This window comes from Hippocampus guttulatus, chromosome 5 (assembly GCF_054856545.1).
Source record: "Hippocampus guttulatus isolate MCC_2025c chromosome 5, RoL_Hgut_1.0, whole genome shotgun sequence".
Lineage (NCBI taxonomy): Eukaryota > Metazoa > Chordata > Actinopteri > Syngnathiformes > Syngnathidae > Hippocampus > Hippocampus guttulatus.
Genome location: NC_141265.1, coordinates 3539036 through 3556881, shown reverse-complemented (window position 1 = coordinate 3556881; position 17846 = coordinate 3539036). Strand labels below are relative to the sequence as shown.

Here is a 17846-nt window from a genome sequence, read left to right as displayed (position 1 = left end):
TCCGGTTGGCCATCGACCCGGAACTCGTTTCAGGTAACCACGGTAACTGCACCGAAGCGAATAGATAGTGATGCATTCCTGTTTCATTTGAAAATCGGCATTATTTGAAACCACGAGTTGGAAAAGGTCATAAGCGCCTATTCGCTTGCGTATCTGATTTTGTGAATACTGTACAGCATGTGCCATTTTCTATACTGTAGAGGTATATAATTTCCATAGCACTTGTTATGTTTTATGCTAATTTTAACGATTTTATTAATGTGTCAGAGGAACAGATGAGGAGCCCGTGTTTTGGAATGCAGAAACACGTTCTAAAGGAAGGACAGTGTACTTTTAACGGACGGCGTTATTCATGAAAGAGGTCAGTCAGGACAAAAGGGATGAATTCATTCAGCTAAGGTAGCCGAGGAAGCATAAAGTTAGAAGTTCCCACGCATTTACGATCTTTAAATGCACCATTAGTCTTTCGAGGCGGACGCACGGGCTGACGTTATATGCTAGCCCAGGTTAGCCCAATTCTGAGCCATAAATCGTGGAGAGATTTCGAGTGATTATATAAACCACCTAAGAATCTAGGGAAAATGAGCGAGCAACTAAAATTTATTGTTGAACAACTGAACAAAGATCCGTTTAAGAAAAACTTTAATCTAATCACGTTTGACTCCCTTGAACCGATGCAGCTGCTTCAGATTCTAAATGACGTTTTAGCTGAAGTAGACCCAAAGGTAAGCCACATACCGTTTGTTAGCCAACTTGATGTTCGACTGCGAAAACTTTTGTCATGCTCTGCCAGTTTGCAATTAATAAATCAATCTTATTTTCAGCAAGCTATTGATATTCGCGAGGAAATGCCTGAACAAACTGCGAAGAGAATGTGTGCTCTTCTTGGAATGCTGAAATACAAACCACCTGGCAACCAGTCTGAGCTGTAGGTTGTTGTTTACGGTGAAAGCAAACAACTGATATTGAAGCACTCTTGTGTCTGTGTGGGGAATTTTCTGACTCAGTGTTTCACCTCAGGAGCAGCTTCAGGCAAGGTCTTGTGGTTGGGAGCAAACCCACTGTCCATCCCATCCTGCACTGGCTTCTGCAGAGGGTCCCAGAGCTAAAGAAACGAGCTTACTTGGCTCGTTTTCTTGTTAAAATTGATGTTCCTGCAGAGTTCCTGGCGGATGACGTCATCAGTGAGACATATCACCAGGTTTTCATACACTTAACTCACTTCAGAGTCGCCGAAGGTGTATTAGTACACTCGACTGACTTGTGAGCGGGCAGCGTGGGATCGCTTCCCACTCAGTGATGATTTGGATGTGGGTGTGAATGGTTGTTTGGCTCTACATGTGCCCAGAGACCGACGCCCCGTTCAGGGTGTAGTCTCCCTTCCGCCCAAAGTCAGGTGGCATAGGCTCCACTCCAGCAACATCCGCGATCTGTTCAGTAAAAGCGATGTTGAAAATGAGTGGATGGATGGATAAAGCTCACTTCACTTATGTATGAGTTCAGTGATTCAATCAAGAACAAATGAGCTAATGCAAACATTACATGTACTTTCCTAGTATGAAGAGCTGGTGGAAGGATTTAAGACCAATCATAAGGAATGTGAGCAGCTCAGGACATCAGGGTTTTCCACAGCAGAAATCAGAAGGGTAAATATATATACAGTATATATTTGAAATCCAATTTAATCTGTGAATATAAATTGTATTATAACCTTATTTTCAATATAAGCTATTTGGGAAATAAATCAGATTTTAGCTTTATGAAAATAACACTATCCTAGTTGAACTTTTTAAAAACATTATTTGTGTTGTTTTGCAACAGGACATTAGTGCAATGGAGGAGGAGAAAGGTCCACTAATTAAACGTGTGGAAAGGTTGAAGAAGAGGGTGAGTCAACTCCCCCCTCGGGGGGGTTTGTTCTTGTAATGCTCCGAGGGTTTTGGGATTCACAGAGGAATGAAAACACAACCCTTGTTGTATATTAGCAGCTTCTTTAGTCGACTTAAGGTGGATGCGACAGCTTGTTAAGTTGTTTTGACAAGCCAGCAAAGTAATGGGCTGTTGATCAGACACCCAAGTCGTTCCAAAAGGTGAAAACTGACTCTGTCTGCGTTGCACGGTTATATATGGAAGGCGCGATCCACCTCGATTTCATGCATGCATTTCATAACCGTGTGAACTTGTCCCTCCACTAGGTGGAGGCAGTGTCCAACCATCAACAGATGCTGGAGCAGGCCAGACAATTGAGAATTGAGAAGAAGAGAGAAGAGCATTTGGCACACCAGAAGCAAGAACAAAAAAACCAAGTAAAACTTTCTCAGTGCTGTGTTTTCATCATCGAGTTGTCACCTTTAAATCATGCATCAATTAATGGAGTGATCTTCTGCATTTGCTTTATTTTTCGTGTAATTTGTACACAATAAATGTAATTACATTATAACAGCGAACACTCACGTCACACTTCATTTTTGTTGTAACAGAAAAACATATTTACAAAAAGAATGCTGTCAGAGAGGTATTCATTTCCAAACAAAAACATACATGTAATGTTTATTGTATCGTGGTTGTAGGTTGCAGTGATGTACTGCACTACATCCTGAGAGAAGAGGTTGGTGATTACCGGTACAATACGTTGCCCCTCATGTTGTTTGATACGAGTTGTCACAGTCCAATGAAACGGCATTTCAACCTTTTTTCTTTTTGTCTTGAAACAAAATTATTCAATTGTCATATGCTCCTCGATATTATGGTGACGTTTTGTAAGTGCGCAAACTCAAACACAATAGAAAACGTAATGTTAAAGTTTCAGAAGTGTGTTCGTGTTAAATAGAGTGTCAAAACTTTGGAAAGGCCGATTTTTTATTTTATTTTTTAAGATGTCACTGTGGTTAATCGCGGCAGTGTCTTCTGGTTAGTACATCCACCTCACAGTGCAGAGGTGCAGGGTTTGATTTCAGCCTTCTTGCGTGTGCAGTTTGCATGTTCTCCCCATGCCTGCGTGGGTTTTCTCCCGATACTCTGGTTCATCATCATTCCAAAAACATAAATTCTAAATTGTCCCAAGGTGTGACTGTGAGCGCAGATGGTTGTTCGTCTATGTGTGCCCTGCAATTAGCTGGCAATCAGTTCGGGGTGCCCCCCACCCACTGCCCGAAGACAGCTGAGATAGGCTCCAGCACGCCCCGCGACCCTTGTGAGGATAAACCGATTCGAAAATGGATGGATAGGTGTGCTTCATTTTGTGGCCAATGGGTGGTCTGAAGAGTACATATAATCCTACAACTAGAATGTTTGTTAGTAATGAGTCTAAAATGACTAAAGGAGACATAAAGGCGGCATCAAACATAGAGTTGACTATTATGCACAACTCTACAACTTTTAAACAGTTGTAGAGTTGGGCAGGCGTGTTGTCAATATTTTCGATATAAAGTCTAGAGCAGCATGTAGCCTTACCTAAACTTTCCTAATTTTTTTTTTCTTTTTCTTAGTATGGTTTCAAAACTGCTTCATTAAAATCATTTCACAGGCACTCACTTTAAAAGAACATATTGACATGGAGGGATTGGTATCTTCCTATGAGTAGTATTGATCCAACAAGTAGCCTAAATGCCTTTACTGTATTCATATTAATGTCCTATATTCGAAGGCAAGGGGATGTACTGAAGCATAAGATCTAGCCTGGATGTACTATACTGAAGCACAGGATCTAGCCAGTGAAACATATCGGAATTCTGTCCACAGCGTCAATTTGTTTGATTTTATAATCAAGCAGCCTTTGTTTTAACATAACCACTGTAAGATGCGACCCATGCTTATACTAATTGGGATTGTGACTCCTTTCACACTCATATCAAGAGGCGTGGCCAAAACCAATTTAAAGGGTTTTACTTCATTTGTTTGTGCTTGAACCTGGAGCACACATTATTTAAATCACACAGGAAGGGTACTTTATAACAAACTTTGTATAAGAGTTTGCTTGTGTAATTTCGTCATTCGCCGGTACTAATAATGAGCCACTTGTGTTTAGCTGTTTCAGGCAGAGCAGAGACTGCAGAGGTTGCAGCAACAGTTAAAAGACATGCGACAGGCTGCAGCTGATGCCAGTCCAGATAGTAAGTTTTGCTCTCTGCTTCATAGATTTTGCTATTAAGACGATCCGGTGTCGAAATGTCTTGTTCTGTTTCTTCTAATCATCTCAATATTTGTTGTGTGAGTGCGGTGCCAAGGGAGTCGCTACTTGTCAATTTTAGACATTTTCTGTTTGAAATGCAATCATTTTCCAAATGTATTAATCAATGTCTTCCCCAGACTTAATGAAAAGGCTCGAAGAGGAGATCAAGATCAACTCGTACATGGTCTCTGAGAAACTCCCCAAAGAGTTGGAGGTGCTCAGGGGTACGGTTCAGTACCTTCAGAAAGTGGCATCCGAGCCCGCCATGGGTCACGGTGATCTCCTCGAGCTGGGTCAAAAGGTCAAGCGCCGGATGCCATTGTGAAGTCTGTATTCTCTTACCTCTGCATAATTTCTTTTTGAAGTTACTTTTTGGTTTTTGCAGATTAAAGAGGTTGACTCTCAGATAAATCAGCTGATTGAGAAGAAGATGATGAGAAGCGACCCTATAGATGACAAACTCACCCTGTACAGGCAGCAGGTGATTGGTTTGTGATTTGATTTGCTTTCTGGTATCTTTTGACTTTTTTGTATTATGATTGTACTGATTCTGGTTGGCTAGACTCGTAACTCATTCACTCCCAAAGACGTTTTTAAGCGTCTTTTCAGAATTGGCTGGGACTGAATGAGTTAATGTGTAATGCCAAATATGTGAATGCCAGTTTTGAAGCTGCAGTCTTCATGTCTTAGGGTTGTATATTCATTTAAACGTGCAGTTTAACTTCAGTGTAGCCCAAAACCTTCCAGGTTCAGCCCCGGTCCTTTCTAGTTGGTCTTTGCCCATATAATGAATGCCAAATACTGCATGTTTCCTTTCATTTAATATGCACTGTATGGAATAAGCTTATGAGGTTTGTCTGTTTTTTACCCCTTGCATGCAGAATAACATTTGTGAGGTCCGATTTTTGTCACTCACTTGAACTACAGGACCTGGCTCACAATCTCTGTTGAAGTTTGCGATCTCAAGTTCCTCCACGCCAACCATATCCAAAGGGCTTCAGTTTATGCACTGGGGCACAGTCATGCATGACTTGTTTAAAAGTGTGAAACCGTTTTCTCCAAAACATTTTAGCTTACATAAAAAAATTAAGATTCAGAGAAAATCCCTGAACCATTTAACGATGACCAGGTGTCATTTCTCTTGTTTTAAAGATTCCCTCAAAAGATGCGCATTTGCTTTGATGTCCATTGTAATCTGACTCTGGCAGGCCTCCATTATCATCCGTAAGAAGGAAGCAAAAGCCGAAGAGCTGCAGGAAGCGAGGGAGGAGTTAGCAGCTGCAGAGCGAGAGCTGAAACATAGGGCCAGCCAGGCACTGGCCTCCAACGGGGAAGAGATCGTCCGGGGTGACGAGGTACACTTCTGCATGTGTATCCAGCAGCCACAAATTAGTCCACTCGTTTACTTAGAAATATGAATAATAATTCTAATGTTGTGGGACTTTTTAATGGACAAACTTGAGAAGAGTTGCTTGCATAAGCAGTGGCCAAGATAAAGTATTCTGATAACATCACTCATTTTAACGTACTTGTGTATATTCGACCACAGAAAACACCAAATGCTATTTCTGGTCCAATCCAAACATGGATACCTCACTGTCTTAACAGTACTCACCCCCCCCCCCCCCCCATCTATTAATAGAATCCAACTGAGAAGAACCAGCACAATAAACTTGGACTGTCCAAAATGCCTGGAAGTCACCCTTTCCCTAAATCTTTTATGCTATTCACTTAAATCAACTGAACACTTTAAATAGACTTGGAAGCCTATAAAATTTGTCCTCATTTAAGCGCACGACAAGTGACTTCCAAACACGCCGGGATGTCCTCTTGGTGAGTACTCCTGGATTATGGACAGGGAAACTAAAATCTGAGGACGGAATCTCTGTCTTTTGTCTATTCATTCTGTAAGCTTACTGAAAGGAAGGTACGGCATAATTTGACACAGCCACAATGTAAAGCCAAATTGTTCTCAGCATTTCGCCCATACCCCCCACCCCACCACACACACCCACCCATCATGGTACGGTGGTCAGCAAGTGGACCCCAATCACAGCGGTACCTTGGTTAAGGGAACTGGCTTTTATTGAGCCCAAGATAACGGGGTTTTACTCCGTGACAGCTTTGACAGATCTATCAACTCTATTTTTAACGTTGTTTATTACCAGAGAGCCACCGACAGATGAAAACGGTGCTGCAGCCAAAATGTAGCGGACAATGTCACTGCCTGTTTGATGAGTCTAAAATTGCAACGACTATTTCCTGATCTTCTCTGTGTGCTGTAAGCAGGAGAGTAGTAAGGAGAAGAAAAGTGAAGGCTGTTCTCAGGGTCCGTGACAAACGGGGGCTCCAAGAAAATAGAATTTTCATTTTGTGTGTGTGGGTCAATCCCCCCCCCCAAATCCTTGCCTGCAGTCCTGGCTGAGAAGATGCTGTCAGTACTTTTTGATTGTACACATACACTCGTGTGATTCTTGACCTCTCCAACCTGCTACTGTGGCAGAAGATGATGATTTTTATGTTATTATTTTCTGTGATTAAATGCGCTTCACAAACATTTAAACGTAGCACCGGGCATCAGTTCACAGACACCTCACCTTGCCCTCAACTACGGATGCATTTTTGCATTTTCGGACACATTACGTCACTCATATCGGAACAAATCGGATGCTTTGGAATTAGGAGGAAAACAGCTCCTGTCTTTTGCTTCTGACAATGTCACTGTAAATGACTCCCAGTAGATTTATCCTCTATTCGTCTCAGAAAGCAATGAGTTGAACAATCCAGTGGAGAAAATGTCTTTGTGACAAAATGAACTACGTAATATTCTATTATTATTATCATTTCTTTTACTCCCAGAGAGGAAAAATTCAGTTACGCATGCACAGCATCGGGGGAAAATATAAACATGCACTAATTGGCTAGTGTCCTCATTTTCAAGTATGCACGAGTCCTTTGTAACCTTCTTCCTTTTATGTCTAAAGTGTTGATAAGCAATCAGTTGTAGTAACAAAGAGGGCCCTTTGGTCCGCTGGACAGTTTTGTCCAGCGCTGCTTAGCAGCCTCCTCCATAGTTGGGCCCACCGGCCACAGTGGAGATGATCACTTTATCAGCGGTATTTTTCCATTCTGCCGGTTGCGTCAACACCTGCCACCCATCAACTGTAGCGAGGCGACTGCATCTGGTCAGCGCTGGATAGACGATAACCTGTAAAGTTTATCAACTGAGCACATCACACTGCTTAAATATAGTGGTGTAGTTAAGAGGTGATCAGCATTTTGTGTTTGGAACACGGCCTGCTCTCTGTGTTGCTGCTTCGTGGCTCATATATGCACTTCTGTACGTTTGTATACCTTATTTTAGAGTGAGCATGTGTGAGCTGCTTGTTTGGTAACAGGATTCCTTTCGGGAACATACTGTTAAGAACAAACACTATGGAGTATGATTCTGCCCTGTTAAGTCCTCTGTCAGCCACGACTGCCCTTGATGTCCTAAAATACACACAGAATATACTCTTTGAACCGTCCCTCCACCCACTCTCTTACATGAAGCTTCTCGGGTCCCCAAAGGACATGAAGCACATTCTGTGTTTTCTGGGACTGTTCTCCCGTGTCCTTGTTCATTTATAGCTGCTCTTCATTGTGGAGGAGCCTCACTGTGTCCCAGTAGGCAGACAGACCGACACTCGGGGTGGGGCCCAGCCCCACATCCACTTGCAGGGGAGATTCTGCCAGATGGAGCTATTTGCTGGACGTAGCTTGGCTGAACAGATCGAGTGACCATGCCAGATCAGGGCACGAGCCCCCCCCCCCCTCCGTCTGAAAGCCTTTCCTCTCCCGACCTTTACCGAGGCACTGAAACGCAAACGTTACGCGAGAAGTTAGCAGGATCCTTTAGAATTCTACAACTATTTTGTGTACCTGTAGTCAAGAGTTGTGTGATCAAATCGGGCACGGGGATAATGGAGAAAAATACAATCAAATGAACTTTTGAACATATTTCAAAACTTTGTAACCAATTTTGAGACTTTCTTGAATAATTTCCAACAAAAAGATTGATTCACAGAAAAATATTTTGTTGATGTACCTGTATATCAATCAAAATCAAAACACAATGTGACCCCAACGTTGACCTGAATTGTCTTTTGTTCTCACATAGCTGAAACGTTTGGTGGTGAAACTGCGAAGCAAGGGTACAGTATACAAGAAGAAACGTCAAGAAATCGCAGAGCTGAAGGCCGAGTATGGAGTTCTACAACGGACGGAGGAGATTCTCAAGCAAAGGCATGAGGCTGTCCAAGAGAAACTGGTAACTACAAATGATCTCTCGAGGAGAAGGAAAGCCCAAGCGACATGTTTTCACGACTTCCATCATTTCTCGCATAGCATTGCACATGAACGTCAACTAGGGCTGTTGTCCTCCGACAGCCTATTTTGCTTCTAATTAGTAGCCAGTTTGGCACACAGCCTTAGGGGAAAGGCATTGGGGAAAATGTGAATGGGCCAGTGCAGGAACTGCTCTTTCCCTTGCCACAATAGCCCAATTGCCCATGAGCAAGGCATTCAACACCAAACTGTACCTACCCCCTGTGCTTCACATTGGCTGCTGCGTTTGCATTTGATCTCCCCATTCACACTGGCCACGTTAACACTGGCGTGCTGGAAGCTTCCTGGAAATTGCTTCACACCTCTTTGTGGTCCCAGCGCCTGACTTGTTGATAGGCTGTCTGAAAGAAGCCATGCAGCGCGGCTATTTTTGACAGCTGCATCTGCTGCCCCTGCTCTTTCTGCATCTCTCAGGGGCAGTTGTTACGCAGACAGTTTTCATTCTCATCCTTTTGTATGTGACGAGTTCGTAGCTCTCTTACTCTACAGAAGGACACTTTTCTTTCCTTAAAGGCGACATTGGGCCTGATTTGCTTCAGATTTGCATGTGCAAAAATGGGCGCATGCAAGCGGATGTGGACGCTGATCTACTAACTTTCCACTCCGTGTTTCTGTGCGTCTGTGTCATCTCAGCGTATGACAATTGGTGCTCGCCTCTCCCGGCGTCGTATTTAGAGAAGACTGTGCCTAGTTTTCGACGCAATGTTGCGCAACATAGGCACATACCAGCACATCCAATTGCCACCAGGCATTCAGCGAGTTAAATCAAAGAAAGCAGGCCTTTTATGTAGTCACTGCTTCCTGAAAATTATAGGACACATCGATTTAGTCATGTTTGTTTCCCTCTTCCACCAACGCTTCTTATTCCATCAGATCAAACTTCATTTTACTTTCAGTGCTGTCCCAAATTGTCCATGGTGACCAAAACCCTGTTTCAAATATGGGACATGAGGTGTCAGGATATTTCGTGTGCAAAAAAAATGTTTGGAAAAATATTGTTTCCGTTTTGGTACAATTTGGTCTTAGTCAGTCTTTTTGTGACATATTAATCATGAGAACTGAGGTTTTACTCTTATTTAATTTCACATTTGATCAGCGGCCAGGTATTCCAGAGACCCATTTATTACCTCCGTCAACTTTGATGTTTTCATGCCTCCTGTACAATTACTTTTTAAACCTATGTTAAACTGTGCACATATCGACTAACATTTGCAAAATGCAGTAGGCGACTGAAGGAAAAACAATGGAAAATGTGTAATTTCATTCATTGGAAAGCAGACCTCCACCAAGGCTTGGCCAATTTAAAATGTTGGTATATTTTAGCAGTGGTCGTGAAATGGGGTTCACATGATTTACCTTTGCAGGCCACATACAATCTGTGATGTGGCAGGTCTTGAGTTTGACACCTGTGCCCTTCAGGGGGATTTTTTTCACCCCCAACAAGGAGCACGTCTGGAAAAAAATGACTTCTCCATTCATTTTATCGAGGTTGAATGTTATATTTAAATCCATGAGGTCTGTGCACTATCCATGTGTTTTTTCTGCTGCCCTCAACGCTTATTCTCAGGTAATATCGATTCTGAATAATAATGGAATAAAGAAAATCATGCCATTTCATAGTTAAGATAGATAGCGCAATAGTAAATTCTGCAGTTTCTGCTTTTGCTGCCTTGTTTTGTCATTAACTTGGCACATTTCTCTCCCTTGTGTTTTTGAAGCAAACTGTGGAAGCTGAGAAGGGTATCTCTGGCTACAGCAATACTCAGGAGGAATTAGAGAGAGTGTCAGCCATCAAAAGCGAGCTCGATGAAAAGAAGGGCCGCACTCTCGATGACATGTCTGAAATGGTAACATTAGTCGATCATGGCATCATCGGGATATCTGCTATCAGTTTTTATAATTCTAATGTAGTGATGACGAAAGATGTTGATCTTTTAATTAATACTACACAGTACATTTGTGGTGTGTGTGTGTGTGTGTGTCTGCCTGCCGAAAATGTGAGTTTATTGATGACGCATGGATCGTATGTCTTAATCAGTTCAATCAGGCCAAATCAGTGATCCATTTGTTGAGAGGTTGCTATTTTATTTTTGATTCATCATATTGTAATTGCATGTTCACCGTAACATGAGTCTCAAAAGCCAGGTGTGTCTCTTGATATTTAAATTAAGTTAGACAAATGATATTTCTAATATGGAAAAAAAAAAATCCACTCGTATATAAATGTAAAAGATAAAAGCTTCACGCATTTCTGGTGGAATGTTTCCTTTAAGTTTACTGCCACATTTTTCTATGATATTCATGTTTGCATCGTGCATACATGTAAATATAGCATTTACAAAAATTACTCTTTGCTTTTGACCACGGTTTGACTGTAATTGTGATTAATATCTATCCATTATCCAAACCGCTATCCTTATCGGGGTCGTGGCCATGCTGGAGCCTATAAGCTATTTATTTACTATCTATAAAATGTATTGAAAGAAGAGGGAAAACAATTGTCATTGTGACTGTCTCTGTTTTCATAAGGTGAAGCAGTTGAATTCAGTGATAGTGGAGAAGAAGTCAGCTCTTGCTCCCATTATCAAAGAGCTGAGGTCACTGAGGCAGCAGTGTCAGGTGAGCATAACCGTTTATAATGGAACTGTATGATATGATTCTTCATTTGTGTTTTGATTGAGACCTTTTCAAAACAAACCCCCCCCCACGATTGTAGAATCTCTTTAAAATGAAAAATATTGCATGCAACTTGACTTATAAGTACCGTAAACTAGGTACAATACAGCATAAATGCATTCAAAATTTGAAATCAAATAGCTGAATTTATTAATGTACAACTGATTTCTGTTGGACTTGTGTATCGTCTATTATCACGACAGAGTATTTTAACAATCATTTACATGCTCCAGAAATAAAATGCTTGATGGGAATGCCCCCCACATTGCTGCGCTAAAGGCGGAGGATTAAATTTTCCTACATGTGTTCCATCTTCCTCTTCAGTGGCTAAGGTTCACCCATGAAACGCTGCAACCGAAGGCCAAAAATAGATTTTGTAAGAGGCCTTTGTTGGTTAAATTGCTCAAAGTGACTCTTGTGTTTCGAGTGTTGCTATTACTGCACAGTGTTGAAATTGGTGTCTCGCTATGAATTGGTACAGAAAAGCGATCTTTCTTTTGTGGGTGCAATATTGACCTCCTGCTCCAATATCATACCAGGTGTTAAATCAGGAGTATGAAGAAAAGAAATCCCAGTACGAAAGTTGCGCTGCTGGTCTGGAGAGCAACAGATCTAGATTGGAACAGGTATAGTTTCTGTTCTACTATGTCGTAAAAGTAGAGGCGTTTTCGTTTTTTCTTTGTTCAGACCTCATACTCGTGTTTCTTTGCTGGATGTGATATACTACATAATAGTTTGTAATTGTTTAATCAATATTTTCTTTCTGTTTGAGTGAAATTCCCGATTTGTCTTACAGAGTATTGCAAATAATGTTTCGGTTCTTCACAGGAGGTGAAAGCATTGAGAGAGGAGACAGCACAGGAGGAAAACAGATATCATTCCATCAACTGCAAGTCTGAGGCAAGAATAAGGAGCAGGCAGCCACATAAGGCTGAAACCGAGTCAAATAGCAAATGTACACATGAACAATTCTTGCCGCAGGACATTTGATGTCTTTTTCTACGACGTCTGCCCCTCTCAGTGACCCCACTTGGCAAAGGCATAGCGAAGTGGTTCACAGCAAACCGGCTGTTATCAGCAAATTATGATTTTTTGCATTGAACTGCTCCACTCCATAGTTGCCAAAAGAACTAAATAACCAAACTGTCAAGCAACGGTTGACTTAAAACATTATGACGGAAAAACATAAGCAGGCATACGGTGCATAATTAAATGTCCGATGGCAATAATGAACACAAAAGTTCAGGATAACATTGTTCTTCATTTTTCATGTTATTTTAAAAAGTCCAAATCATCTAATTGCAGCATCTCAGCTGTTTATACGTTCCAATTTCATCAGACCCCCATGAATGACAAATTGTATTTGTGTTTTCGGCAAAAGAGGACATTCATGGACATCAGCTCGGGTTTAGGAAAACTGATCCACATTTTTGGCTTATTTTCTGACATGTTTTGAATCAAACACTAATCTAGTCATTCCTGCACTTATGAGTGCCGCTGAAGTATTTGGAAGTCCTCTCAAGCCTGCCAAAACCCTAAAACATGAGTAGGATTAATCATTCCCAAATATACAGTTTAGAATAAATGTACGTCAAAAATGCAAATCGTAGTAGTACATAGTCTGTCCAAAAAAAGTGTTCTGAGCTTTAATGTAAACACGTGTTTTTATCCGCCCATCCTTTTTCCATACCACATTACCTTTTCAGGGTAGCAGCTGAGTTGAAGCTTATCTACCGCACGGGTGTCAAACTCATTTTTGTCGCGGGCCACCTTGTAGAGACTGTTTCCCTTGGAGGGCTGTTATGACTGCGAAACCATATAAAGAAGTCAAGAATAACGGTTTATTCAATTATTGTTGAAGTTACCGTAATGATGGGTTTGGTAACAAGAAAATGCTTACAACATCTCATTTATGACACATGAGAATTTGAGATTTTGATACAGATTTTAGCAAGCATTATGGAAGTTGACATGTTTGATGTGCTTTCGCGGGCCACATAAAAGGACGTGACGGGCCAGATCTTGCCCCCGGGCCTTAATTTTGACACGAATGTTGTAGTGGACTACTGGTGAAGGGCGGACTACACCCTGGACTGGTCACTAGTTAGTCACAGGGCACATAGGGACAGACACGTCGTCATTGAGTGGGAACCCACTGCCTGCACCAAAGTCAGGCCAATGCACCACTACACCATCATCGATGTGCTCTTATCCCTCATTGTGAATATTTAATGTATTGAAATATAATAAGAACAAGAAAATGTGAACATCAAAAAAGGCTATTTAGTTACTATGCATTTCAAAACATATGTTATATACTCACAACTTTGATTCCTTTTTATAGATAGGCCTTATGAACAAAGCACTTCGGTTCTTTATATTGTAGCATGAAAAAATATGTGTAAAACTGCAGAGGTGTCAAATCCAGGTCCAGAAAGTAAAAACCTTGCCACAATTTGGCTATAGCCAGAGGTGCTGCTACTGAACCAGCAGTTGGATGTCGTTTACTTGCCATTTGCGTAGAAGTACCTGTGGCTAGAGACAAACTGTGGCATGATTTTTACTTTCTCGACTTGAATTTGACACCTGTGCAAAGCCGTAAACCCAAATTTTGAGCAGATTCTGAGGAGTGGGTTTGCTGTTGGTATCAAAGCAAACATACTGTAGGTAACAATACAGTACTGCTGTATTAGCCATAGCTTCAGTGATAATTCACACTCTTGTTTACCCACAAATGGGAAAAAAAAGTCAGCAGTAGTAACCTCACGCATTATAGTTTTTACCTTTAAACATAGAGTGCAGTGAAAAGGTCATTTTCCCTACTTTAATGTTTAAGATTATCAAACAAATGCAAATATCAGACAAGGATAACCCAGGTAAAAGCACAAGGCTGTTTTTAAATTGTGATTTTTATTTATTAAAGGAAAAAAAAATTCAAAGCTACCTGGCCCTGTGTGAAAAAAGCACCCCCCCCCACCCCGTTAAATTGTGAATTACTGTGATGAATCAAAGTTTCAAGAAAGTTCAGTTCATTTTCGCTTGCCACACCCAGACCAGATTTCTACTAAACCTGTTTAATCAAGAAGTAACATGAAGAGAACCTGCCTGGCAAAATGAAGTTGACCAAAAAAATCACAACAAGCTTCAACAAAAATGCCACGATTCAAAGAAATTCCAGAACAGAGAAATGAGAAATTGCCATTGATCTCTATCAATCTGGAAAGGGTTAAAAAACGATTCCTAAAGCTTTGGGAAGTGGTTATCCACTCATTGAGTGGGTCCTCTCACGAGTGGCTGACTTACAGAAATTACTCCACTAGCACCGCACCGACTCATCAAACAATGAAAGTCAGGACAACATCTAAAAACAACTCGGCACTAAAACTGCAAAAAAAAAAAAAAAAGAGTTCTGCCAAAAATGCACAAAGACTTGTCTTTTGGGTGGGGAGATGGGGGGGGCACCTGAATAAGTCCCAAGACTTTTGGGAGAATATTCTATGCACTGCCAAACAAAAGTTGAACTTTTTGGAAGGTCCGTATCTCATTACAGCAGACGTAGCACAGCAGTTCTGAAAAAGATCATCATACCTACAATCGGGCATCATGGTAGTGTGATTTTCTTGGACTGCTCTCCTAATTCAGGACCTGGACGACTTGCTATGATTGATGTAACTATGAATTCTGCTCTTTTCCGGAAAATCTTGAGCGAGGTTGTTCGGCTATTGATTTGTGCCCTCAAGCTGAAACACACTTAGATTCTGTAGCAGGGCTACAATCCAAAACACATTAGCAAGTCAACTTCTTAATGGTTTCAAAAACATATAATGAAGGTTTTATGTATGACCGTGTCAAAGTCTGGACTAGAATCTGATTGAAATGCTGTGGCATGGACTTTAAAAAGTCAGTCCATGCTTCAAAATCCTCCCGTCCTCCCGTTTTGCTGATTTAAAGCAATTCTGCAAGAAAGAGTGGACCAATAATATCTCCACTGAAATATTGAGGGCCAAAAGACAACTACTCCTGTCTGACAGAGGGGTCAAATCCAGGTCCAGAAAGTCAACCTTGCCACAGTTTGTATTTATCCACAGATGCTTCTACCCAAGAGATTGTTTACCCGCCAGTTGCCTAGATGCACCTGTGGCTAAAGACAAACTGGCAGGGCTTACTCTTTGGGTGTGAATTTGACACCTTGATCAGACAAGAAGATTTGCATTTTGACCGTCGATATGAAAGACTCATTGCTGGTTGTGGAAAATACTTGATTTCAGTTGTTGCTTCTGAGAGTGGCCCAACCACTGTAATAGGCTGAGGGGTCAAGTACTTTTTCCACACAGGGCTGGATAGGGCTTTAGTCCAATAATATCTGTAGGTGGTTTTCGGTCAATAATTGGCCGAATCACTTCACATTATCTCTTTATCGCTGGTGTCAAACTCCGGTCCTCGAGGGCCACTATCCTGCGTCTAAAACATGCATGTTTTAGATGTTTCCCCCCAGCCACACACCCGATTCAAATGATCAGGAGCATCATCAAACTCTTACATAGCTTGCTGATGAGCTGATCAGTTGAATCAGGTGTGTTGAAGGAGGGAAATATCAAAAACAGGCAGGATTTTAGCCATCAAGGCTCGGAGCTGGACCCCCATGCCTTATCGTTAGTTACATCTTAATTTGTCACCTATTGATTACATTATCAACATGCAACAATTTTAATCAACGTAAATTGCTCTTTTGGGAAAATGTATGCACTTTTTTTTTTTTTTTAGCTTTTACAAACTAGTTAGCTGATTTTTTTATTTTTTTATTTTTTGCAAATATACTAAACGTGACCAGACGGCTGTGCAACATTTATGACGCCTTCGAGGCTTGCTCGGAAAACCATGTTGTAACATGTTAAAAATGTATTCCATTGTTTTAATGGCTATGTGAGGGTGTCAGAGGGGACAGATTCATGAAGTGTGTGCCTACCCGTCCCTTCAACTACGTCCCGCCTGTAAACATGAGGCTCCCAACTCTGACTTGCACAGGTCATTGAGATGCAAATACAGCGGGCGGCTGAGGAGATGAAGGCCTACGTGTCCTCTGATGTCCAGGAGAAGAAAAAAGCCATCAGGTGAGCCCATTGAGTCAGGCCAACCAGCTGCTTGCAAGATGAATAACCTTTTATACCCTCTGGAAGCCCCTCTTACATCACAGTCAGTTGAGCTGCTGCCCCCATCGTTATTTCGTGCCACATAAAGAGGCATCAGAAATTTCTTACCACACATAATGGAACCAAAATATGGATTAAGGATATATGAGAAACCGCACTGAAAACAGTGGGTGAGTTCTCTTGAATTTGCTATGGCCTGTATGTGAAATGTGCCCTTGTTTGTAGGGAAGTGTACATGAAGAACATTGCAGAGCAGGAGCTACTTGGCAAGGTGAGCCATTTACTCAGTGAATCTCTTGGTAAAATGATGTTCTATTGATACATGAGGTGAGATGTTTGAAAAGATGAATATGCCATTTTATTCTTTTTCCACATCGACTACAGAGGTTACGTGAGAAACAGAAGCTGGTGAGGGAGAGCCACAGTGCTAACATGGAGCAGATGAAGATGTGGCAAGACTTGGAGCAGCTGATGGAATGCAAGAGACAGTGCTTCATAAGAGTGCAGAATGAGGCATCTGTCGGTCAGGTCATCCAAGAAGGAGGAGAGGATAGGTTGGTGCTGTGAGGGCTAACATGATTTTGGTGCATGTAGACTTACTTATTTTTAAACCCCACTGTGCTATTATTTATTTAAATTGCTTTATGAAAATGCATTATGAGTTTTCTTACATGAGGTGCACAGCGATCCGTTTTATGACATCGTTTTGAGATTTTCAGTGTTTAAACTCTGTGTGACCCACCAGACTTTTTGACACATGCTTATCCTTTAATGTACTTTCGATCCAAGTGTCCTGCGATAACAGCACACAAAGTGGAGTACCGGTGGCCATGGTCAACTATTTTTAGCAAGAATAACCTGACCTTGGACTGTGTTTCTCACCAATTTTGGAGATAACTGTTGCTATGTGTCCAATTCACATGTTATTCTTGTTTGTCGAACTATTGTTTTTCAAGATATAGAGAATGTATGTTACACTATGTAGTTTTTTTGTTTGTTTTACTGAATGTTTTGGCAAGGTCATGTTTATCCCCCCCCATTTTATACATTTTAATAAATATTACACACAATGTGCAAGAATAATATAAAAATGTTATATTTGAACTTTTGTAATGAGCAACTGTTATAATGGTTTTGCAGTTAAAATGATCAAAACCCAATATATTGTTTTCATTTATCCATCCAGGCTATCCCAGCTGACATTGGACGAGGGCTGATATACACCTTAGAATGATCATTAGTCGTAGCTCATAGAGTGAAACACCCATCCACACTGACATCTACACCTATCATCTATCATTTTAAAGTACTTGCTGGACAAGGTTCAGGTCCTCGTTTTTCTTATGCTTCATGTTCCACGTAATGTCTTGAGTGAGGTTGCACGGTATCTTTTTCTAATCTGCTGATGACAGTCAGCGTATCGGGCTCTTGTGCCAAACGGACTGCGTGCATGGTGATCTCCA

General features: G+C 41.3%; 1 protein-coding gene across 1 annotated transcript; it reads left to right on the top strand.

Annotated features, from left to right (window-relative positions):
- The first annotated feature begins 482 nt into the window (after positions 1–482).
- Positions 483–17543, top strand: ift81 (intraflagellar transport 81 homolog). Its single transcript, XM_086112244.1, has 18 exons — positions 483–725; positions 825–928; positions 1021–1201; positions 1557–1646; positions 1822–1887; positions 2196–2306; positions 4028–4112; positions 4309–4472; positions 4557–4652; positions 5380–5526; positions 8331–8480; positions 10276–10404; positions 11087–11176; positions 11773–11859; positions 12062–12133; positions 16259–16344; positions 16609–16654; positions 16768–17543. Exons 1-18 carry the CDS (start codon positions 582–584, stop codon positions 16948–16950), a joined length of 2031 nt encoding a protein of 676 aa, XP_085968370.1. The 5' UTR covers positions 483–581; the 3' UTR covers positions 16951–17543.
- The last annotated feature ends 303 nt before the right edge of the window (positions 17544–17846 follow it).

Coding starts and splice junctions, on each gene's coding strand:
- ift81 (XM_086112244.1), top strand. CDS start 582: ATGAGCGAGCAACTAAAATTTATTGTTGAACAACTGAACAAAGATCCG. Junction 726..824: donor TAGCTGAAGTAGACCCAAAG/GTAAGCCACATA, acceptor TCTTATTTTCAG/CAAGCTATTGATATTCGCGA. Junction 929..1,020: donor CCTGGCAACCAGTCTGAGCT/GTAGGTTGTTGT, acceptor GTTTCACCTCAG/GAGCAGCTTCAGGCAAGGTC.